This window comes from Heterodontus francisci, chromosome 4 (genome assembly GCF_036365525.1).
Source record: "Heterodontus francisci isolate sHetFra1 chromosome 4, sHetFra1.hap1, whole genome shotgun sequence".
NCBI lineage: Eukaryota > Metazoa > Chordata > Chondrichthyes > Heterodontiformes > Heterodontidae > Heterodontus > Heterodontus francisci.
In genome coordinates, this window is record NC_090374.1 from 182660982 (window position 1) to 182687464 (window position 26483).

Here is a 26483-nt window from a genome sequence, read left to right on the forward strand (position 1 = left end):
TCCTTTTACCTTGCACCATCATCCCTTTTGCCAATTAATCTCTCTTCTTTTTCACCCTATCCCACACTTTGGTTCTTTCCGTGTGTCCCCTTTACATCTCGGGAGCACCGTGAATCAGGAGTCCCTGACTTCGCATTCTATTTTCTGATCTGCACTCTCATCGGGTGAGAATTTTATACCAGGCCCCCGGCTTGAACAATGTGCCCACATTATATGGTCGTCTGATAATGGGCATTTGGGATACAATTCTTCCCAGTCTGTTCAAGCCCTCAAAGAAAGAACAATAATAACTTACATTTATATAGCAACATTCTTTTGGGCCTCCTTATCTCGAGAGACAATGGATACGCGCCTGGAGGTGGTCAGTGGTTTGTGAAGCAGCGCCTGGAGTGGCTATAAAGGCCAATTCTAGAGTGACAGTCTCTTCCACAGGTGCTGCAGAGAAATTTGTTTGTCTGGGCTGTTGCACAGTTGGCTCTCCCCTTGCGCCTCTGTCTTTTTTCCTGCCAACTACTAAGTCTCTTCGACTCACCACATTTTAGCCCTGTCTTTATGGCTGCCCGCCAGCTCTGGCGAACGCTGGCAACTGACTCCCACGACTTGTGATCAATGTCACAGGATTTCATGTCGCGTTTGCAGACGTCTTTAAAGCGGAGACGTGGACGGCCGGTGGGTCTGATACCAGTGGCGAGCTCGCTGTACAATGTGTCTTTGGGGATCCTGCCATCTTCCATGCGGCTCACATGGCCAAGCCAACTCAAGCGCCGCTGACTCAGTAGTGTGTACAAGCTGGGGATGTTGGCTGCGTCGAGGACTTCTGTGTTGGAGATACGGTCCTGCCACCTGATGCCAAGGATTCTCCGGAGGCAGCGAAGATGGAATGAATTGAGACGTCGCTCTTGGCTGGCATACGTTGTCCAGGCCTCGCTGCCATAGAGCAAGGTACTGAGGACACAGGCCTGATACACTCGGACTTTTGTGTTCTTCCAGAAAATTAATCTAGAAAAAGTGTTCTTGCAAGAATATTCTGCACAGCAAATAGTACATTGCTTATTCATGATAATCCTTATAATTATATTATACCTAATGCAACTGTAACCTATACTCTGTGCTAGCAATCTCCCATAAACAATCAGATGAATGACCAGCTAGTCTATATTTATTTTGCTGGTTGAGGGAAGAATGTGTCTTGAGATCTTTGGCATCAACCTAAACACGAGGAGATGATCTTTCTTTTCTTCAAATAATTCCACGGGAGCTTTAACATTTACTGACTCACTGGGACAGGCAGATGGGATATTGGCTATTGCTGCCATTGCTGGAAGATTCAATAAATAATTTTGACAAGGGAGTTGGACAGGTACTTGAGGATGAGGGACTTACCGGGCCACGCACATAAAATGAGAATGTGGGACTAAGCATGACTGCTCTTTCAAACAGTCAGCACAGCAACAATGGGCCAGAAGGCCTCCTTCTGTGTGCTAAGGTTCTATGATTCTTATGAAACGCCAATCAAGGCAGCACTCCCTTAGTGCTGAACGCAAGTGTCAGCTGAGATCATGAGCTCATCGATTCCACGCGCAGGCACGGGTTAGAGTACAGTCAGCAACCTTCACTATCGCCCTCAGCCTCTGTGACCTCAGCTCCAAAACAACTGTGGCACTGGCAGATTACACAATTATGTGCAGCTGTAATCCAAAAGATAAAATTCTGTCAATGTTCAAATTAAAAGGAACTATTAAAAGGTCTTGTGTTTTCTTATCCTAATATGGCAGTGTGGATCCTGTCTCACTAGTATGTCCTCATGGGACACTCCAGGTCAGTCATTCGTTCATTAGTGTCATTTTCTTCCCAGAAGGTTGAGCCAGAAGGTCCACCTCTGTCTGTCCTGTGCTGTCCATACACATTCTGCATATGTCAACTATATTCAGTCCATTATATCCTCAGGGTGGTGCCCTAGGCCCAATCATCTTCAGCTGCTTCATAAATGACCTTTCCCCCATCCTAAGGTCAGAAGTGGGGATCTTGACTGACGACTGCATAATCTTCAGCACCATTCGCGACTCCTCAGATACTGAAGCAGTCTGTGTCCAGATGCAGAAAGACCTGGACAACAGCCAGTCTTGGGCTGATAAGTGGCAAGTAACATTCGCACCACACAAGTGCCAGGCCACGATCATCTCAAACAAGAAAGAATCTAACCATCTCCCATGATTTTCAATGGCACTACCATCACTCAATTCCCCACTATCAACATTCTGGGGGTCACCATTGACCAGAACCTGAACTGGAACAGCCACATAAATTCTATGGCTACAAGGGCAGGCTGGGAATTCTGATGCGTAACTAATCTCCTATCTCCCCAATGCCTGCCCACCAGCTACAAGGCACAAGTCAGGAGTGTGATGGAATACTCTACACTTGCCTGGAAGGGTGCAGCTCGAACTCAAGAAGCTCGACACCATCCAGGATAAAGCAGACCGCTTGATTGGCATCCCATCCACCACCTTCAACATTCACTCCCTTCACCACTGACGCACAGTGGTAGCAGTGTGTACCATCTACAAGATGCATTGCAGCAACTCACCAAGGCTCCTTCAACAGCACCTTTCAAACCCGTGACCTCTATCATCTAGAAGGACAAGGGCAGCAGATGCATGGGAACACCACCACCTGCAAGTTCCTCTCCAAACCACACACCATCCTGACTTGGAACTAGATCACCGTTCCTTCACTGTCACTGGGTCAAAATTCTAGAACTCCCTTGCTAACAGCCCAAGGACTGCAGCGGTTCAAGAAGGCAGCTCATCACCACCTTCTCAAGGGCAATTAGGGATGGGCAATAAATGCTGGCCTAGCCAGCGACGCCCATATCCCATGAACGAATAACAAAATTTTGTTCCAGGATTTGCCCGTTTACTTTAATTTTCACTTCTGGGGTTAGGTCTCTGCTTATCACCATTGTCTTGGTTTTCTTCACATTCATTCTTAATTCATATTCCACACGCCTAACATTCACTTTGTTTACAATTTCCTGTAGTGCCTCTTCTGACTCAGCAATCAGTGCAGTGTCATCTGCGTATCTCAAGTTGTTGACATTCAACCACCAATGTTACAACCTGGTAGATCTCCTATGTCTCAGAAGATAGCTTCAGTGTACAGGTTGAACAGTTTTGGGGACATAACACAACCCTGACGCACTCCTCTTTTGATTGGGAAACTGTCTGACGTGCCGCTATCAAATCTCATCACCGCTGATTGATTCCAATATAGATTCGCAATTATCCTTTTATCATTTCTGCCATTTCTAGTTTGATTAAGCACTCCATTATTTTCTAATGGTAGACTATCAAATGCCTTCTCCTAGTCTATAAAACATATATACATAAGTTTTTGCACATCTAGGTATCTTTCAATGACTACTCGCAAGTTAAAGATGTCCTTTCTTGTTCCTTTCTTTGGTCTGAATCCTGACTGATTATTATCTATCTCTGCTTCTATATATAAGTCTTAATAGATATAACATTCTGGACGCAGCAACTTCATCTGCAGATTGAGGCAGCAGCCCGAGTTTGAGAAAGCCTTCAGGAAATTCCTGCTAAGGTTTAATGCAAGTACTGTACAATCTGCAAGTGTAACCATTCTAAATCTGAAACATTTCCAGATAGTGTAGGGTTTATATGCTTCTCAAGTGATGTTGGTTGTAGTGTTGCAACCAACTTGAAAATTGATGTAAACAAACTGCAGGGAAAGGTATGGAATTTGAAAATGTAATTTGACCCACAAAGCATGCAGAATCCAGCGTTCTCCCCCTCAGCTGGTTAATCTCCCGAGGGGATCCCCACCCTTAACTGCACAAGTGCTATTAAATTAAGCCGGGGGGGTCTCCAAAGGGCCGAGGTGAGGTTCCCCTCGCCTTTTCGGCCTGGCGTCAGGGCCCTGCCAGCTCCACAAATTTCAGCCCTCTGTCTATGCTACAAATTACTTTTTATTTCACTGTGAAAGGGCAGATGTCCCAACTGATGACATGATTTTCCAGGGTGACATATCTCCAGACTGACTCTCAGTCCTTCCTGTTATGTAGCTATGTTACAAAGAAGTTGAGTTGAATGGTGTAGGAAGCCAAATATAGTGAAGGTGACATGGGCCGCTTTACTATGTTAAAGGTGCTATGTAAATGCAAATTGTTGTTGCTGTTTAGTCACTGAGAAAAAGAGCGAAGAGTTTCATTCCAAGCCCAGCAGTTTGACAACTGTAAAAATTCCCATCGTTTTATGGACTGACTTTCTAAACCAATAACATATGCTCTGTCACTTTAAAAAGAATGATCTAATTTCTTCCTTTCTATCTATTTTCTGTGCATTTCTGTGGGCTCATAATTGGTCGAGTTCGCTGGTTAACTCATATCCCTCCAGGTTAACTATTTGTGACAGGTTGTTTCAAAATGAGCTTGGGAATATTTTTGGGAACTACAGGGCACCTTTTGAAGCATGCACGACTGGCCACGAAACTGGCCGCAATAATTCACTTCAAAATGTCTTGAAAGAAGTTCCCACAATTGCACTGCGAATAAACTGAAAATGGTGACTCCTGTAAAATATGAAAAACCTTTTCTTTCACTAAAATATACACGTTGTCACATTCTGGAAATTTCCTATCTTTAGCTTGGAGGAAGCAGGAGCAGAGAGCCCTCTTAGGTTATCAGAGGAATGCTGTCCACCAACAAGCACGAAACGTGCTGCAGATCTAAGTTGCCGCCATGTGAACGTTTTTCTCACATTTATCGCCACTTGTGTCCATCCTGCTCTATTCACAATCGTGACAAAGAAGACTTGTATTTATATGGACGTTTACAGCCAATGAAGTACTTTTGAAGTGTAGTCAGTGTTGTAATACAGGAAACATGGCAGCCAATTTGCACGCAGCAAGCTCCCACAAGTAGCGGTGCAATAATGGCCAGATAATCTGTGATTGTTGACTAGTGTTAACTATTGGCCAGGATACCAGGGAGAACTCCCCTCCTCTTCCTCAAAATAGTTTGTGGGGTATTTTACATCCACTTGAGAAAGTTGATCGGGTCTTGGTTTCACATCTCATCCAAAGACGGTACTTCTGGCAGTGCTGCACTCCCTTGGTACTTCACTGGAGTGTCGACCTGGATTCTGTGTTCAAGTCTCTGGAGTCGGACTCAGAGTTGAGAGTACTACCACTGAGCCGTGGTTGACACCAATAAACTGTCTGACAGTAAAACAGCTTTTGTTTCTCGCTCTTATTGAAAAATTCTAGTGGTGCATCTTACATTGTGTTGGCCCTGTTCAATGGGGCAGGGTCATCCTTCAGGGGCATACATGTCATATTATCACATCTGCAACCAGAGAGGTTGCAGACACCACCAAAAATTCACACAGCAAAGTGTCACTGGTTGCTCCAAAACCAGGGCCTGCCTGCAAGCTATCCAGAACCACTGCAATGCCCTCATGGTCTCCACACCTCCAGCAAAAAAGTTAATTTTGATCCAAATAAGGGCATGTTTTGCTTGCAAGCAAATTTTAAGCCTTCCTACCCATAGGCTCACCATTGACTGACTCAGTAAATATGCCTGTTGCCAATGAAGAACAGTACCGATTTTGAGCAGTACCCACTTAGTGTAAGAAATGGATGCCTTTTCATGCATTTGTGGCATAGGAACAGGATTAGGCCATTCAGTCCCTCAAGCTTGCTCCTTCATTCAATCAGATCATGGTTGATGTGTAGCTCAACTTCATTTACCTGCCTTAGCTCCATATCCCTTGCCACCCTTAGCCAACAAAATCTATCAATTTCCGCCTTAAAAGCTCCAATGACACCAGCATCCACAGCCTTTGTGTGAAACGTGCTTCCCAATTTCCCTCCTAAATGGCCTAGCTCTAATTTTAATATTATATCCCTTCATTCTTGATGCCCCCACCAGAGGAAATAGTTTCTCTGTATTTGCCCTATCGAATTCTTTTAACATTTTAAATATCTTGGTCAGATCATCCCCCAATCTTTTATATCCAACGAAATTCAAACCTCGTTTATGAAATCCTCGTAAGTTAATCCTTCTAAGCGCCAGTATCATTCTGGTGAATCTGCATTGCGCCTCCTCCAAAGTCAATGTATTCTTCCCGAGGTGTGGTGCCCACAGCTGAATGCAATACTCTAGATGGCTGTGTACAACTGTAGCATCAGTTCCTTACTTTTGCATTCCAGCCCCCCTTGAGATAAATGGGATGTGGGGAAATGCAGTTTTGGGACAGGACCCTCTTGAAAAACCCCAGTAAGTCCTTTACTGGAAAGTGCAGACCATTTTGTGTGTGTTTGTTTATGTGTGGACGCATGTGCATGCATGTGTTGTGCCTGGGGCTGCATTTGTTTATGTAGTTCTAACTCATGATATTAAGCTGAAATTGGCATGTGGAGAGTCAGGAATGCAGGGAAACATGCGGCAAATGCAGTCCAACCTCTGCAAAGGCGGTGAGATTTTACATTTCGAGTGATTTATTTTTCTGGTTCTCAATTTTTTTTCTTATTTCGCTTTCTCTCAGCCTCATCTGAAATTCAAGAGGAAATAAGCAGTCACAGTTCTGCGAATCAACTTTGTGACAATGAACACTTGACCACAGAGCGGATTGACAGACAAAGAAGCAGCAAAAGACATTCTTTGAAATGGAGGGAATATAGTCAGGAAAATGAACTGCATCTGTAGGAGAAACAAACTTCTCATTCTCGGCAATGATTGGGAAATGTTTGCTTGAAGCACTGCAGAGCACCACTCCAGAATCCAACACACTAATAAATGTGGAATGTTCCAACCAGTGTTGTTATGATCTCCAAACATTCATAAAATCCACTTGCCAACAGGTAATTTGTAAACATTCCAATTCTCCTGAAATTCAATGATCTCTACTCAATGCTTTGGGCTTCCCGTAGAACAGATATTTTTTTCCGGTCAATAGTTCTTCCCCTTTCCCTCCCCAGTGAGGAGGGATGGGGGTAATAGATTTTCCCGCTTGAACTGAATCTCTCAGTATTACTATATACCATGCTTCCTGGTCTTTCGCCTTTAAGAAGGGAAATGTGACATGATACTTTATTGGGTCTGTGTCCAGAAGCACTGGGTTATCTAACCACTCCACTGCAGTAGTAAGGGGATGCAATATTGTACAAGGTTCTGCCTTTTGGCCCTGTTTCCCTAATCACATAGATGCAAAAGATTGCACGGCACTTTGAGGATGAGCAGGGAATTCTCCTAGTGTATGGCCAACATTCTTCCCTCAATCAGTACCACTGAAACAGATCATCATGCAATTCGTTCATTTGTTGTTAGCGAGAGGTTCCTGCGTGCAAAATGGCTATAGTATTTTCCAACATTAACAACACTGATTGCATTTCATTGGTTATAATGTGCTTTGGAGAAACTTGAAGACATGATAAGAAGCTATATATACACACAAGTCCTTTCTTTTTTATATAGCCCAGAAGGTTCACAACACGAAGAGCAGGACTAATATTAATAGAAAATGAAAAGATTTATGGTCTAAGACTTGAGTTCAGAGGACAAGCTAACCAATTTTTTTTTTTCGCAGACTACATAGAAGCAGTCAGCTGATTAAATGAAGTGTAGTTTTGAATCAATGTTTGACTTCAACAGGTTGATTCAAAACTCAAATTATCAGCTTCCAAATTAGAAGCTGTTGCAAAATTCTTTATGATCAAGGTTAGCATTTATAGGGTCAATGCGCACATTCCAATAGAGAACAGATCTTCGTTCCAAGCAATGTTTCTCCCTATTTAACAAAAAGTTGGCATCATACAAATAAGATTCAATAGTATGTTGTTAACTATATTGATTCCACAACAAATAACTCACGCACAACCAACATAATGTTCAGTTGTGTGGTTATCATTCAAGTGTAGGATGATATCCATACTCAAGGCTCCCCACTGTCATTTCAGTTTAGTCCATGGGCAGAGGTTTTATCCCAAGGCGGAGGCGGGTTTGGAGGCAGCCGTGCCGGCAATTTCTCGTTACTGGCCAGCGTGTAAGTCTACCGGCATGTTCCTACCTCCAGCCTATTTTCAGGGAGGCGGCTTCTTGGGGGTGGGGGGGGGGGGCAGGGGGTGGTTGGGGGGTTGATGGCTATCCACCCGCCAATGGCAGATAGACAATTAGGCCAATTAAAGTGGGAATTGCGGTCACTTTTCACGTGCTGCAGTCACTCCCCACATCCCCCTACAATGTGGCTGGAGCCAGTAGATGGAATGGTGGTGGCCACCTGGTGGCAGGCCAAGGGGACCAGAGGTGCATCCTGCAAAGTAGCCCACCATGGATCCACTGGGCTGCAAGGGACACAGCTGCAGCTGCAGGCCATCCCGTGGAAAGGCTCCCCCTCCGCTATGATGGCCTGGCAACTGTGACCACAGTATATTTTGTATAACTTACAAGTCTTCAGAGGGCACTTTCAGCTTGAGGTGCCCTCTCCCAGTGGTGCTGCTGGCCGCCCAGAGCCTCAGGTGCTCCTACTGACTTTCTCTACTGTGGAGCCCACCCACCGTTCTTAATTGAACAGGACTACTGGAGTAGGCCTCTTAATTGGCCAACCACTCAAAAATCTCCTCCAGGGTCCTGCCATAGAGACCTCCAGGCTCCCAACCCAGAATTCAGCCTGGAGTTAGGATCAGGACCCTGGAAGTAAAATTCAGCTTATGTTGCTATATAACTCCACATGACATTATCTCTTCCTAGACGTTAGTTGAAGGCCTATAAATTTTGGTAACTCATTCATGGTGATCATGGGTCCTCCATTATATATATATATATATATATATATATATGGAGCATATTCCATATTCTCTCACAAACTAATATACTGGAGACAATGCTGTGACAAAGGAATATCACCCCATCAGTAAATTTCTTAAATACTGCATTAGTGTACTGCTACAAATATCAACTAATGACATTCTATACACTCTGGAACTAACAATACAGATCAGAGTAAGCTAAAAATTACAACCCAATATTATAAAGCTCATGTCTATTTTGATGCTATCTGAATCATTCAGTTGGGTAAATCCCCTCTTACTCATTCCCAGTTGTTTACTATATTCTAACTCATTGACCATCCCCCGCTTCTGTCCGCAACCACCCCCACCTCCCCCCTCCCCCGTCCCTACCCTGCACCCCGCTCCATTGCTTAGTGAATAAAGGTTTGCATGATGTGGTACTGAACCATTTAAAAAAAGATTAAAGGTTAATCCTGATAGGTACTGCTTAAACTCATCCCAATACAGGTGGTAGCAGAAGTCTAAAACTGGTCTAACACCCGAAGACTGGCTGAGGGGAAGTGACAGTGGTTCTTGCTCCTGATCATTACTTGTTGATCCCCATTAAAAATGTGAGTGTGTAGACGTCCAATGGGAAGACAACTGGGCTTGGCTGTCCTGTCTCCCATGCGTGTGTAGCCTACCAACAGACATTATCCATGGACACATCTTTTGCTTCTTTACTTGTCCCACTACCACCCCTGTTTGCCTTGCACTTTGTCATTTAATCGCTCCTAACCTCCACCCTATCACAGACCTTCCCCTTTGTTCTTTCCTTAATCCTCAGTTCCCACTTTTTCCCCTGACTCTGCAATTGCTTAAAAACTGTTAGTGTCTAACTTCTTCTCGTTCTGATGAAAGGTCATTGACCTGAAATGTTAATTCTACTTCTTACTCCATGGATGCTGCTGAGTGCTTCCGTATGTTCTGTTTTTAATCTCATTATCTGGACTTAGACTTCAAGGATGGTCACTTGGGAAAGTTACTGGAGGGTGACCCTCTGTCTCCAATTTGTAAAAAGGCCAAGAATCTCAGCACCAGGAGCACTAATTCATAAAATATTCCCCAATTACCTTTCATCTATTGTCTAAAAGCCATTTCATAATAACTAACTGGTGTCTGCAGTGTTTATAAAATAATCAGCAAGGTTTCTGCATTCAGATACTCAACATTTAATCTGCACAATCATTACCAACAGCAAACTGAAAAGAGCTGCTAACAGTCATAAAGCACCTGTGGTAAATGACAGAAGGAACCCAACAAATCCCAATTCCAAAAGTAAAATACCATAGATGCTGGAAATCTGAAATAAAAACAGAAAATGCTGGAAATACTCAATAGGTCAGGCATCATCTGTGGAGAGAGGAAGGGAATTAGCATATGAAAGGCCATCGGCCTGCAACATTAACTTTGTTTCTCTCTCCACAGACGCTGCCTGACCTGTTGCGTATTTCCAGCATCTTCTGTTAATATTTCAAATTCCAATTCCAATGTAATTTGGGCTCTCTCCCATTCATATTCACATCAAAAAGCTATTTTCAGAAGTAGAGCCGACTTCATTCTGATCTGGAAGTTGTAGCTTTACATGTCACATGAAGGGATTGACAAGGCCAGTGATGGCACTTTTGTTGCATTTTTTTACACAACAGAGGTTGCCCATGCTACCCACCATGCTCCTAAAGGTGGGAAGCATCACTGTGAATACTGTAGTCAGTAATATAATACTAGTCTTGCACAATACATTGAGTTGTTGCATAAGTAATAAAAGTTTTAAGGCTTCTGCTTCTGGTCTGGGCCAAAACGGAGTCCCAGCAGATCTCCATACCAGGTAGAGAGGCGATGAGGGCAATGGGATAGAATCTCATTCTTTCAGGACACTACACAATTTCTTCGATTTTGCCATTTTCCAGCATAGAGGGATTAATGGGCAGATCATTCTAAGATGCTCCCAAGGGAGCATGTCTGGCATAGTTCCCAGGCCACCCTGTGAATTCTAGCTTCAACAAAACTCTCACCTGATAAGCCCCCTTGAGGTCTTTTGAAAGACCCCAAACCTTACTTACATTCCCCTGCCCTGCCCCTACCTCCCCACTCCTCACAAACCAGAAGGGATCAATTATCTTCTGTCCTGAGCTAGAATGGCTCATTTCAGAGCTGAAAGCTGCTGCAACCCACCACCACCATCTCAAGGGTAACTCGGGATGAGCAACAAATGCTGGTCTTGTTAGCAACTCCAATATCCAGAGATAGGATAAAAAAAATTGCTTTAAATATTACGATCAGCAATAACTCAGTTAAAGTCTTTCATCTGATTCAATGTACATCTAACGTTTCATACAAAAAAGATTTATTACAAAGGTTTTACCCTTTGAAGCAAGACCAAGCTCTGCTGGGCTTTAATTTATCGATCATTTTATTCAGCTTGTCAGAACCAATGGGAGAGTTAAAATAATCTATAGTGACAGCGGAAACATGAAACATTTGTGCATGTTAAAGCAGTCCTATTTTAGATAGGTCACAGGGTCTGTGGGGCTACATTAAGCCCAGGCATATTGGGATAGGTCAACAGCTCTCCCTGAAAAAAGCAACACCATTGATATTTCTGGAAGGGGTGTGTTCAAGGAGTGTGCATTAACAAAAATGGACAAGATTGGAGGGAAGATTCTGGTTCACTCACAGCCAGTAACAACAAAGCTAATTGAGAATTAGAATTCAATCCCAAAGACTGGCAAAATTCCTGGAATCCTATCAAATGAAAATAGAATTAGACTTATTCGGTCACTGTAAACAAGTGGCCCTGGTTATAGGAAGCATAGACAAAGATGTCAAGTACTTCAGAGACTAAAATAACTCCTGTGCTGCTAAGGATTAAGGTATGATTCATTGATATGGCACCTAACATCAAAAATAATGAATTAAGTGAGATACTTTGAAATGACAAGGTGCTCTAAAAACTGAAGTACAATGTGCAGTTTATTGACTTAATAGGGAAGCTTGCAACACCTAATTTGGCATTATAAATTAACTGAAATTTAAAATTCAAGAGGTAAGAGATATTGGGCTGGATTTTACCTTAGGCGGACGGGAATTCGCCACCAACGTAAGAGTCGGTAAAGAACCCGCTTCCACCTAGCCTGGGGATCCGTCCCACATTTTATGGGTCCCTAGGCTTTAACTGTCCCAAGGCGTGACTTCTACCCGCTTCAGGGAGGAAGTCCCGCCTGAGTAAGCTGTTGTCCAATCAGCGGGCCGGGTAGACCTCCTAGAGCCTCCTGCTCAATTTTACACTCCCCCCATGCCACCATCCGACCTGCTGGGGCGGCATAAAATTCAGCCCATTACTTTAAAATAATTAGCTAAGAACATTCACAGGAATTTTCTTGCCAATTTGGCTCTTTCTCCCCTCTTCTGCAGTTGTCAATGAACTTTGCTGGAATGCAATTCCAGAAGAGATTTCAGGTTAGGGAGCTGGAGCAATAACTCGGAGCCGTTTTCCAGACTGTCAAACTCTAGCACCTCAGCCAATGTCCCAGTGGAGAACAGTAGATGCAAAAGAAATCTGAGGAAGCCCAGTACATTGTTTTTATGAACATTTTAATTCTCCTGTGTAACAAGCTGGCCTCAAAATGTTATCTGTAACTTTGGAGTCACGTTAATTTGAAAAGGTGTCAAAATTAATTTGCAAATTAATTACAAACTCCTCTAGGTTGTTAACACTGGGGTCGATTTTAACCTGGAGCAATTAGCTCATAGTGTGAATTGTTGGCCTAAATTTCAGACTCAGGGACTTTATTCAAAGGCCTCACTGAAATGGTGGCGCAGACAAGAAGAGGGCACAGAGTTGTTGAAAGGAGGTGAAGATTGGATGGTAATTGTCCACTCACCAACTTACAGGAGAGGAGAGAGTGTTTTGGAAAAGACTCCTAGGAGGGAAAGGCAGGTGGTGAGTCCGGGGCACATGAAGCCATGACTTTCCCTGTGGAGCTCAGAGGAACATTCATGCTCCACCTAGTCCCACAAAGTAAATTTTTTCACTTATCGGGAGGGCCCCTTCATCCTTCCCTGGTGGGGCAGCCACTTCCAAGCTTCAGTCAATGTGCCAACTGAGGTCCTACTGATGCCATAAGACATTGGCATTTATGCTCCAGGCTCCTACCTAAGTCTGGTGAGCACCTCCTCCACTGCTCAAACCAGCAGCCTTAAAACCTGAGATCGGCAAGAACAGAGCAGGAAGTGGTACCCCTCCATTGCAACTGCTTGCCCACTTTGTTCGTGCTGAGCAGGGAAGAGTTAAATCCACCCCTCTCCCCAACTATCTGTGGTCATGAACTGCACGCTGCAGTATAGTCAACGGTGTTATTTTTGGCACAAAAGCAGATTGTGTACTGGAAAGTTTACTGTCCAGTAAGCGCAAACTCAAGATAACAGATCTCTCCACACAGCATTTTGCTGCAGGCTTGCTCCTCAAATCTGGGTTGGATCAACTATATTTTGGAATGAATTCCACTGAACACATGGATCCTGTACTTTATTTGACATTAAATATTACGAAACAGAAGCAGTATATGAAGATCATGCCACCACGTACCTCCCTCCCTTTCTCTCTCAAATCAGCCAAACTGCAAAGGGTTTAAGGACAAGGTCAATGGACAAAGGTAAATAAGGCTTATATCAGCTAGTTTTGGAACCATGTAGGTTCTGTGTGGTATTCTTAAAGTTAGCGGTAGGTTTCAACTTCCACTGCTAGCCAGGACCTGTTCCTGCCCATTGAAGTCAGTATTACTCTCCATTAACCTCAATGGAGAGTGAAATTGGGAAGGGCGGAAGACCAGCGTTGTACCCGATCCTGCCAGTTTTCTGACTGGCAGCTTAAGGTAAAATTACCGCCACCGAGTTTAATCGCCCAGTGATTAAAATCCACCCTGAGCCGTCGCCAAAAAAGAAAGTATTCGCAGACAAAGGAGGGATTTGAAAAACAGGACGTGAATCATATTCCATCAAAACACGGTGTCACATTAGTTCCACCTGACATTGACGACAGAATGGTTCTGATTTTTCTTCTACCCACTCCCACGACTTTCCAATGGAGCCTATGAGGTAGAAATTGGTATGTATATTCTTTTCGGGTGTAAAACTGGCACAAAGCATCCCAACTTAGCAGCGGGGCAGCCTGTACCCAATCTGCTATATCCAGAAGGTCTAAGCTTAGGCATCCCAGACGTGCCCCTAAAGATTCCACGGCATTATTTCGAATAAGAGTTCTCCCCGGTGTTCTGGCCTATATTTAGCCCTCAACCTACACCCTAAATCGATGACTGATTTTGCCTTTCAAGCACGCAATGTTGAGAACAGTTATGCTTCCACCAAAACTGGCTGAGATCAATTATCTCATCACAGATCAGAAACTGGTCTAATGGCTCAGTCCCACCATGCATAGTCCATTTCTGCATTGGTCAAACAGAGGACCCTTGTATAGTATTCTATGCTTCATTTTGTCCAACAAATTGACTTGACATTTGCACAAATAAACAGCAAAACCAAATAAATGCATATTCTTTCAGTCCCATATTGACCACTGGTTCACATCCCAGCCTGGCTGAAGAGCTCCTACCGGAATCACAATGTGGAGTCCATCCATCAAGAGGCACAGTGGACATGATCTTCACAGCAAGATAACTCCAAGAAAAATGTAGGGAGCAGCAGCAATCTTTATACATGGCCTTCTTTGACCTCACAAAGGCCTCCGACTCTATCAACCGTGAGGGATTATGGCACATCCTCCTCAAATTTGGCTGCCCAGAGAAATACATCACCATCCTCTGCCTGCTGCACGATAACATGCAAGCTGTAATCCTTGCCAACTGATCTGCCACTGACCCAATCCGAGTGTAAACTGGGGTGAAGCAAGGCTGTGTCATCACACCAACACTCTTTTCCATCTTTCTCGCCGCAACACTCCACCTCTTCTCCTTGAAGCACCTGCCGGAGTAGATCTACTCTACAGGACAAGCGGGAAACTATTTAACCGATGTCGCCTCCAGTCCAGAACCAAGGTCACCCCCAACCTCTGTCATCGAGCTGCAGTATGCTGACGATACTTGCGTATGTGAACACTCAGAGGCCGAGCTTCAAACCCTCGTTGATGCATTCACGGAAGTGTATGAAAGAATAGGCCTTAAGCTAAACATCCGGAAGACAAGGGTCCTCTACCAGCCTCCTCCCACAGCACAACACTGCCCTGACTATCAAGATCCACGGTGAACCACTGGACAATGTTGATCACTCTCATACCTTGGGAGCCTCCTCTTAGCAAGGACGGATATCGACGATGACACTCAGTATCCCCTCGAGTGTGCCAGTGCAGCCTTTGGTCGTCTGAGGAAAAGCGTGTTTGACGACAAAGAGCTCAAACCCGGTACCTGGTCTACAGGACCGCAGTGTTACCTGCCCTCCTGTATGCGTCGGAAACATGGACACTACAACAGACATCTCAACGCCCTGGAGAGATATCACCAGCAGTGCCTCCACAAGATCCTGCAAATTCAGTGGCAGGACAGGTGGTCCAACATCAGTGTCCTCTCTCAGGTCAACATCCCCAGCATCGTGACACTGTTCATGGCTAGTCAGTTATGCTGGGTGGACCACATCGTCTGCATGCCTGACACAAGACTCCCAAAACAAGCTTTCTACTCCGAGCTCCGTTACGGCAAGAGGCTTCCAGGAGGGCAAGAGGAAACACTACAAGGATGTCCTTAAATCCTCCCTGAAAAAATGTGACATCTCCACCAATTTCCGTAGGAACCTCTTGCCCAAGACCACCCAAAATGGAGAAGAAGCATCCGTGAAGGTGCCAGCCAGTTTGAACAACGTTGACATGCTCAGGCAGTGACCAAGTACAAACAGCTGAAGGAGCGTTCAGAAATTCAAGCATCCCATCCACTTGCCTCATCAAACACCACCTGCCCCACCTGTGGCAGAGTGTGCGGATCCAGTCACCTAAGGGCCCATAATCCTGGAGTGGAAGAAAGTCATTCTCGTTCATGAGGGACTGCCTAAGAAGAAGAAGACATTGTAGCCATTCTTTATTGACCTCCTCCCTTAATCCCAAGCCATGTGACTGCAGATGGGCAAATGAGGGCTATTTGACTGACAGTCAACCAATCAGGTAATGAGGAGTCTCTTCACTTTTCAATTGGTGTGGGAAGGCTGTGTGCCGCGAGGACATGTAAGGCAACCAATGGCGGGAGCATGGGGCGGGACGTTTGGAGGTAGCAGATCATGTGATGAGACCCCTAGGATTATATTCAGTTGAGTTGCTAGTTGAGACTTGCTGATTGCTCTTGTCGAGATCTGGCACAGACAAGATGGGCCGAATGGCCTCCTTCTGTGTTGTAACCATTCTATGGTTCTAAGAATTGGTACCCGAAGTTCATAATTGTTGGTGAGCCCCATTGTCTTGGTAAGTTACCCCCTCTTGACATTATTTGGCATCTGGGACTATTTTTACAGTACCTGAATTAATTTTTTAATTAAAAATGGGGCCATGAGCAAGATTCACCCAGTGCAAAAGTGTAGATGGTCATGCATACCACAGAGCAGAATGCAAGTTTGCAGCGATGATTCCCCAAACAGAGAGTTATTGATCTCTATCGGGCCCATTAGGAGAGCTACCAAATAAACTCCATGTCATTCACCAGACAGAAGTGATGAAAAGCCAGAGGGCAAATCAACTCAGACTTTGAGCCCACCTACCAGAGATCACAGATTACAGAACATGATAGGCAGAGGTAGGGAGCAGCTGGGGAATGGCTTGTGGCCTAGAAAGAGCTGGCAAAAAAAAACAGGGAAAGGAGAGAAAATATTAACTGAAAAACAAAAACATACAAATGCTTGATAATGGTGCTACAACTCTGCAAGACTGCACTCCTCCAATTTTCATCGGTCCGCCATTGCGAGCTGTGCCTACAGCTGCCTTGACTCTAAACTCTGGAATTCCTTCCCTATACCTCTCCGCTTCTCTACCTCTCTCCTACTTGACATTGCCCCTTAAAATCTACCTCTTTGACAAAGTTTTTGGTTACCTGTCCTAATATCTCTTTATGCGGCTTGGTATCAAACTTTGTCTGATAATGTTCCTGGGAGGCACCTCGGGCCCTTTTACCATCACATCAAAGTTATGCAAATACATGCGATTGTTGTTGATGAATTCAGGCAAAGACTTAACAGAGTAAAACACTGGTTAACTCAAATAGGATGCAGTAATTATCGAGAGTAAATACCTGAAGTGGAGTTGCTGAACCTCTTTAGAGCTTCAAACAGTTTGTGGAAGGCTCCCATGTTGCCATCTGTTTGGCTGTACAGAAGAATCTTCCTGGCATCATAAAACAGACGGGAGATGCTGCAAAGAGTGGGAAAGACAGAGTAAGAAAGCTTCATGCAAAAAAAAAAGCTATTTGATAGTTGCACTTGCTTTTCAAAGACAAAGTAAAACAATGTTTCCAATGACAGCACTGACAAGTCAAGGCAGGCCTTCCAACATGAAACTCGAAACATGTTCCGTTTTGTTTTATTTCATTCTTTCAAATATTCCTACATTAGATCAGAGCACGCACTGATGCAATCTGGTTTACCCAGAATCAAAATTCAAATCTGGTCTTTCGGCGAACACAGATCAGAAGCCCAAAATAGTTATTCTTGCCCACTTTTCCACATACAAAGCCAAATCTCTGAAAAAACTGAGACAGAACTTAGCTCTTAGTAGCTAGTCACTCAGCCTATAGTCCACTGAGCATATAGCCAACTAAGCAAAGTACAATTACATCCCTTGCTCAATATGTTTTACACACACACACATTTAGAGAGTCATAGAGAGATACAGCACTGAAACAGGCCCTTCGGCCCACCGAGTCTGTGCCGACCATCAACCACCCATTTATACTAATCCTACATCAATCCCACCTTCCCACAATTCTCCTACCACCTACCTACACTAGGGGTGATTTACAATGGCCAATTTACCTACCAACCTGCAAGTCTTTGGCTGTGGGAGGAAACCGGAGCACCCGGCGGAAACCCACACGGTCACAGGGAGAACTCCACACAGACAGTACCCAGAACTGAGCCCAGGTCGCTGGAGCTGTGAGGCTGCGGTGCTAATCACTGCACCACCCTGGACCAGCACATGGTATTACAATAACTCCTTATATTTCATGAACTTTTTGAGTGCTGGATTATGTTTTTCAGGGCAAAAATGGTGAAATATTTGAAAAATGTGTGTCTTTTTCTCATGCCTAATATTTTATACAGGGCAGCTGACGATGCCTTGTTCAATTTTTGATAAATTCAGCCAAAAAAAAGTTTTAATTTTTGAAATTCAATTTCAAAGCCAGCCAAACTCTGTTAAGGTCAAGGACAGGTCAGAAAATATGTACAACCTCCTCCCGACCCTCTATCAGAAGTTTGTGTGAGCATTCAAAAGCAAAAGTAATTTTCATACATCCGTTTAATTTGAATTATGGGCACTGCACTCCACAAATTCTTGTTTATATCCAAATAAGTTAGTGCTTCCACAAATCATATGCACTTGACTGGGCTTTTCAAATGAAAGGAAAGTGCCAGTTGGTTGTTCTCAGATAGGCTTCCATGAAGATTCTTTGTCTCACTTACTATTTTGGAAATAGTCAAATCTTTTGAATTTCATAACAATTATGTTTATTAACAAGAGTTGATATATTTTCCCTCACCTCCCGAAAATAGCGTTGGAGAAATGTCAATCAAGGAACCAGGCTGTTCAGGTATAAAGAGATATCCTGGCCCACCCCGTGGAACTAACAGGCCTCCAATTTTTACCGGGCAGCCTTTCCCGGCTCAAGGATGCCCACTTGCCATGGTTAAAATCCCCGTGGAAGCGGGCGAAGGTCGTTAAGTGGCCGTTAATTGGGAACTTAAGGGCCTTGATTGGCTTGGGGCAGGTGGCCCGTAAAGTGGGGAGAAGGCGGGAGCGGGTTGGGAAGGCCTCACGCTCCATTTTACGCCACCCCCTCTGCCCCCGCCACCATCCAGCTCACTGGGGTGGCGTAAAATTCCGGCCCAAGTATCCAAAGGATTACATCATAATAGTAGTTAAGTATAAAGTGCTACAAAATAGAGGAAATTTTGAAACCAAGAAAATCTGCACTTGTTTCCCAAACTCATCTCACACCTTTACTTTCTCACCCTATCCCTCAATCCTCACTTTCAACTCAATCTCCTTCATAACCATATAAAATTTCCTTTTTTTTTATTTGTTCATGCGATGTGGGCATAGCTGGCTAGGACAGCATTTATTGCTCATCCTTAATCGCCCTTGAGAAGGTGGTGGTGAGCCGCCTTCTTGAACGGCTGCAGTCCATGAGCTGTAGGTACACCCACAGTGCTGTTAGGAAGGGAGTTCCAGGATTTTGACCTAGCAAAACTATATACCTGTGATTCTGTTTATCCGGATCAGGATAACACTTTAAGCAAGCAACTGGGAAGTACATGCACCCGATTTTATGGGTGTTTTGAGCGATATAGCCCATTTACTGAGCCTAGATATGTTGCCTTGCCCACAATAATCCACATCAGGGTACCCAAGGTCTTGATAAGATTAGCTTATGCGCTAAAAGTGAAACTAAGTGGCCTCTAAGGAACTCACAGTAAAGATATATTGGCATTAAACATAGCAGCAAGTGTAATGTTCATCTAAGTGCAGTCTGTATTGCCAAATCAGCTTCCAAATTAGCCACAGGACCACAGGTATACACTTACTAGAACAGCTCTTTCAGTGTAGCCATCCAGCTCAGGCAGCAGTGTAACTTTGAATGCATTATTATTAAGCAGAAAAGCTGCTAAATATTCTTGACACATTAAGTACAAAGATCCTTTTGGCTGCTCACAATCATGCATTAACATTATGAACTATAACCATTAGCAGTTCAATGGACCGATGCAATCTTTAACTCACATCGATTTGTCAAAATTTCCGATGACTCCAGGGGATTCACCCGGCGTCGGGTAACGGAAACATGGGTTGTTTGCATTACAGATAATGCCTTGTATCCATGGCAGAGTCCCGGCAGAAGGCATGGCCTTGTTTGGAAAGTGGCCTGAAAGAGGAGGGAAGATAGAAGAAATTGCGATCACATGTTTACTTTGTGCAGATTTTGTGAATTAATTTGATTCCGTCATTTCTACTTATTAACAGGGTGATTTTCCTCACGCCTGCATTCTATTCTAAGTCAAGTCAGTGCCTTGCCATCAAGTACCCAGGATCACGTGGTAAGTGTAACATGTTTGGGAAGAATGGGTGACTTTGGACTTCTGGTTCCCAAAGCTTTCCACCACTGGGGTTTTCATCTCCTCATGTCTGGGTCTGCTGTAGACTAATTGATAGAGACTAATAGCTATGACGACTCCATTATTATTGTATCATGTGACAACAAGGTTGGTAAAAGGCAAAATAGATGAACCTTGATCTTTTTTTGTCCAGCAATTTCTATGTTCCTATTCCAGGACAGTTTAAAAGCCCCTCATCCTACTTGTCTGACCACCACATCTTCGGGTCTGCTAGACAGGACCAGCCTCCACACGACTACTGTCTGATGCTCTCAAAATTACTCCCATGCTCACATTATCTGTATCTTTTCTGCTACTTCTACATATTGGCAGAAAGGTGACTTAGAATCACTGAATTCAACAGCACAGAAGGAAGCCATTCCCCCCACCATGTCTGTGCCAGCTCTTTGAAAAGGCTGCCCAATTAGTTCCATTCCCCATTGCCCCACAAATTGTTCCCCTTCAAATATTTATCCAATTCCGTTTTGAAAGTTCTTATTGAATCTACTTCCACTGCCCTTTCAGGCAGCGCATTCCAGATCATAACAACTCAATGCTTAAAAGAAACTCCCCTCTGCTTCATTTGCCAATTACCTAAAATTACTCAAACTCACTGAGGGTGATGTTTATTCATGTTGTTTAACAAGAGTGCAACCCATAGCAATTAGATAGATAGATAGTTGAAGGTCAAGTAGAGAAAGGGATGTTGCAACAGAGTGGTACGAGATCAGGACCTCTGCTCATGTGGAGGATAAACACCAACATAGATTGGCTGGGCTGAATAGCCATTTCTGTGGAAGCAATTCTATGTAATTATGAGCAGTTTCAATTGAATCACTCTCTCCGAATTCCTAAAAATCTGACCACCTCAAACCACACAAGAAATGGGGGCGAATACACAAAGAGAAAGTGGTTGGAGCAGACAATTAAAACTAAAACAGCAAACTATTATTGGGACTGAGGGAAGGAGCGGAAAAGAGAAGTGCAAAACAAACAAACAAGATCAAATATAAGATATTCAAAAAAATTAGGCAATGAAAAAGAGAAAATGATGAAATGGCTGACAGGACAGCATCTTATTTCCCAGCCACAACCTTCCTTATGCTAAGACCAATAGCGGAGAAAGGTTACCGTTGACGGGGGGGTGGGTGGTTGGGGTGGGTCCAATGAAGGATATTACAAAATGTTGTGGCATATCTGTTCCCACTAATATCCCTTCACTGTGCACAGCCCATTTGTTGCAATTCTCAGTCCCTTTAAGACTGCCATATGTGCATCTTAAAGGGACCTCTCCTTATGCATGGCCTGTTAGTCCCCTGCGCAACATATTCCCGATTGCTGCGCAGCCAAGCATCCACACAGCTTTTACAGAACATTGTCTGAGTTCCTGCTAATTTTTGGACCAGCCATTTGGGTATCCCATTTTGGTCATTGCTTCTTCATTTTGGCTTGAAGACCAGTTGTCTAATTCAGAAACCTTTGGTTGTATGTGAGGCCTGTGACAGTGGTAGTCTGTTTTATCCATTATTAGCTCAGTGCACAGAAATAGCTGATTGGTCAAGTTAAGTTGATGAAGAAGCAGTAGAAACCAATAAGTTTAACGCTGGAAATAAACAGCTCCCTTGAAGGACTGGTGGTTGCTGAAGGAAAGCAAGGAGACCAATACCCATGTCTTAGCAGTTATCCACATCAACATTTGAACTCAAGCCATATTCAACTTGGCTCAGTATATGCAGGGCTGAGATGGCTCTCAATATAATAATAACAATGGCAATACTAGTGGATTGGGCTATCTTCACCCAGAAGTATCTGAAGTTCACATAGTTTAAATTCTAAAGATTTGTACTCTGTCACCATTTGGGCTCTTGCCAGCAGGTCTATCATTCTCAGATATACTTCGGCATGAAGAAAGAAATCATTGGTGACTCAGTCCCTTTAGATTAATGAGACCCAACTCTGCATGCTAACTTTTAGCATTGCTACACGTGTCTCAAGTAGGCATATCATTTCAATCACTTTGGCCAAGTTATTAAACGTCATGCAGCTTTTAATTAAGTTTTACTCTCAACAAGATTAACGAGATATTCAATTGAAGTGCGCTGTAGTTTAAAATAAAATGCTCCTATGGTGTTGTCGGAGCTCCCCCTCCCCCCAGCCTTTTTCTGATAACTGATAGTTAAAGCTGAGCTCAGCTATCAGTTATTGCTTCTATAATCTGTACTGTTTCAGTTTGTTCAGATCAAGCTCCCTTTCGTCTCACATGCTCTATGAAGGCTAAATGCTGAGAACGATGTACAAGATCAGCAATTTTTTATTCACTGGCTAGGACAGCATTTATTGCCCATCCCTAATTGGCCTTGAGAAGGTAGTGGTGAGCTGTCTTCTTGAACCGCTACAGTCCATGTGGGGTAGGTACACCTATAGTGATATTTGGAAGAGAGTTCCAGGATTTTGACCCAGCGATTGTGAAGGAACGGCGATATAGTTCCAAATCAAGATGGTGTGTGGCTTGGAGGGAAACTTGCAGGTGGTGATGTTCCCATGCACCTGCTGCCCTTGTCCTTCTAGGACGGATTTGGAAGGTGCTGTCTAAGGAACCTTGGTGCGTTGCTGCAGTGCATCTTGTGGATGGTACACACTGCTGCCACTGTGCGTCAGTGGTGGAGGGAGTGAATGTTTGTCGATGGGGTGCCAATCAAGCAGGCTGCTTTGTCCTGGAAGGTGTCGAGCTTCTTGAATGTTGTTGGAGCTGCACCCATCCAGGCAACTGGAAAGTATTCCATCACACTCCTGACTGGTGCCTTGTAGATGGTGGGCAGGTTTTGGGAAGTCAGGAGGTGAGTTACTCACCTCAGGATTCCTAGTCTCTGTCCTGCTCTTGTAGCCACGGTATTTATATGGCTACTCCAGTTCAGTTTCTGGTCAATGGTAACCCCCAGGATGTTGATAGCATCATTGTGTTGCAGTCTTTATCTTCCCCAATGTAAAGTAATAGCAGGCAGAAATCCTGACCAAATTACACAATCATTAAGCTGCTATTATTCTATGCGAAACATGTGCAAGTACCATGTGGATCCTGCCACATGGACCTCGCGTAACCAACTGCCACCTAAAAACTAAAACATGTTGACTTTGAAAGTCTTGCATTTATAGCACACCTTTCACAACCTCAGAACATCCCAAAGCATCTAACGGCCAACCAAGTACTTTTTGAAGTCTTGTAATATATGAAACATGGAACCAATTTGCAGACAGCAAGTTCCCATGAACAGCAATGTGGTAATGATCAGATCATCTGTTTTAGCAATGTTGGTTCTGGGATAAATATTGGCCAGGACACCGGGGATAACACGCCTGCTCTTCTTCAAAATACTGCCATGCAATCCTTTATACCACCTGAGCAGGCAGACAGCGCCTCAGTTTAACATCTCATCTAAAAGGTGGCACCTCTGACATTGCAGCACTGTCTCAGTACTACACTGGACTGTCACCCTAAATTTTATGCTCAAGTCTCTGGAATGGTACATGAACCTACAACCTTCTGTCAAAATCATGCCATGCGATGTTTTACATCTACCTGAGAGAGCAAACCAAACCTCAGTTTAACATCTCATCCAAAAGAAAGCTCCTCTGACTGTGCAGCACTCATTCAATGCTGTGCTGGAGTATCAACCTAGATTTTTGTGCCCAAGTCTCTGCAGCGGCTCTTGAACCCACAACTTTCTAACTCAGAGGTCAGTGTGCCACAGCCAACTAAAGCTGGCTCTTCAGAAGACCTAGTAAAAATAACAGAAGTAAAATTGGACTTGGGTGGGAACCAATGGTCCTGCTAAGCTGCGCAGCCACGCAGCAATCTGAAAGGTACAGCTCAGGCTTTGTTCAGGGATAAATACCACCTGGGCATGACCACACAGAAATATTTAAAGGGATCACGCACTTAAAAAACAGGCTACATACAGCAACTAAATTTTAAAGGGGACACTGGCAGGGATGCAATCCAGGCAGAATTCCATTTGCTACCCAATACATGACACACCCGATATTCAGATCTACTGGAGTCAATGCAATCCAATGCCAGGCAGGATGTATCCAGCTCATTCATGCCCAATTTTATTCCTGCTACAGTGTCTGTCTGGATTCCCCAACACAATGAACACTTAATACTGGGTAGGTCATTGGGTGACAAACACTCTGCTGCACAACTGGACACTGTTTCAGTCACATGTGGCCCAGTGGCAAATTTGGACAAGTGCCCATACATCAAGAGCCAATGATTCCAATATGGGTCTTAGATTAAAAGTAGCTCAAAATTAAAAAAAGAATCAAATCAGATTAAGATGTCTCAATGATATCATGGTGGCACAGTATCACAGAGTAGCCAAAAATGAAACCCTTGATTCCCCAAAGCAATGAATGCCAATATTGACTGGGTGAGGGGGAAAGGTGTTGAGTGGGAAGTTCAAACCTCTGGTCCACAATACAACGCTGTATCAGCAAGATCACTGATGTGTGGCCTTGGGGCAGGGAGATGGGTGGGTAAGGGCAACTAAAGTTAATGACATAGTAGCTCTGTGTCGACCGTTGGGAAGATCTCACATGGATGACATCACCACCAAAGTAAACCTGCCAGATTCTCTACAATCAGAAGAAATGATCCTGCCCCCTCCCAAACTGGGTCTTCTTGCCCACCATCCTTGCTCAATCTGGGTTGCTTTCTTGATGTTGCTGTTAGTGGCTGACACCCATGTGTCAGGAGCTGGTGACATGATTACCGCATTAAGTTGATATAAAGCTGCTTTTATAGGGAGGAAAGGGACCCCCCCCCAAAAAAAAAACACTTTCAAACTCCCAAAAAAATAGCTTGAGTAAACAAATCCACCTCATCTCCTCAGTGGCATACAAATTCTCCTCAGGAGATTTATTAATATGTGTGCTACATATTACTGGTAGTAAGATGATAGTGAAATCACAACCATTTATCTCAAGTAATATTACCACCATGAGGGGTGGGGGCAGGGAGGTGGGAAATTACAGAAACATGCAACTTATTTCTTCAGCAGGATAGCCATATTTACATGTCAGTGTGTTTAAATCTCACTGGTTCGACAATTTGGTTTCTTGTATCTAGCTTTGTTAAACCAGAAAACTGTCAACTCAGCATCAGCCAGACTCTCTAATGCAGTGGGACATTTAGGCAATCACGCAATGCTCTGCAGAAGGAAACTTCCTCTCTGGATTCAGACGCATGAAACCACAGTTATGCTTTTCTAGATGAATGTGCCTGCACAACCCTTTATGGAACAATTAGGCAAGAGCATTTCGTAAGCGCAGCTCAGAGGTACCAAAATCCGGTAGGCAAATTGTCCATGCTGCAAAGTTCATCTGACCCCATTCAAGGTTAATCAGAACTGTTCAGGAATAGGCCTTACACAGCAGATCAAACACCACAGAATGGCTGGGATATAATGGATGACTCTGCACACTTTCAGTGTGACATCACATGCTGTGTCCCACAACCCCTTCATACATGCACTCCCATCTGAGAGACAACAGCAGGAATCTACCCAGGTTTTAAAGACTAAAACAGTCATTTTGTAATTCTTAACAAAAATCTGAAGTTTGAAAATGATTTTTCTATTGATATCAGTGTTAGGAGATAAAATACATTTCCCTTTGCGCACATACTGACATATTCATGTTTGCTCACTGTTAACATGCCTTGGGATTTTACTCAAGAGGTAGAAATAGCACAATACAAGACAGGAACTGCCCAAATATCAACCCATCAGCTTGGCAAATGGCACAGGAGGAATCAAGGCTTTTGTGCCATTTATTGAGGGTAAACAATTCAATGACAGTATAAAATGCATGACTAGAGCACAAGCTGTTCTAGTGCGGCATAATATTCAAGTCGCTGAGGCAGTAGAACGCGATTAACACTTACATTCATGTTGCTCATATGGAGGATAGGAGAGTCGCACGGAGATCAATATGAAGAAGAGAAATAGAGGCCATGCTACTTCAATCAGCAGCTGAAACTGAAAAATACAAAGACAAATATTGCGATTATATGAAAGAGAAGCTTGCTTCAAAGATTCACATGACGAGATGGTCCACTTTTCACTAAAATTTCTTACGTGTCTAACTGGAGAACTGATTGTACTATTTCTCCACCCCTCCCCTATCCAATGGCCATTCTCCCGGCATGGGCTTTTCTCCCCACTTGTCCTCTTCTGAAAAAAAATCAACCTATACTCAGAGATGGTTTCACTGGACATGAC

General features: G+C 43.8%; 1 protein-coding gene across 1 annotated transcript in view; it reads right to left on the reverse strand.

Moving 5' to 3' along the window:
- Positions 1 to 26483, reverse strand: part of LOC137369452 (phospholipid-transporting ATPase ABCA1-like) — a 157619-nt gene that overhangs the window by 97750 nt on the left and 33386 nt on the right. Inside the window, exons 3-5 of the mRNA XM_068030685.1 lie at positions 26147 to 26240; positions 19832 to 19973; positions 17127 to 17245 (exon numbers count right to left, since the gene is read on the reverse strand). Of these exons, the coding sequence (XP_067886786.1) occupies positions 17127 to 17245; positions 19832 to 19973; positions 26147 to 26240 (355 nt within the window). The remainder of the gene's footprint in view (positions 1 to 17126; positions 17246 to 19831; positions 19974 to 26146; positions 26241 to 26483) is intronic.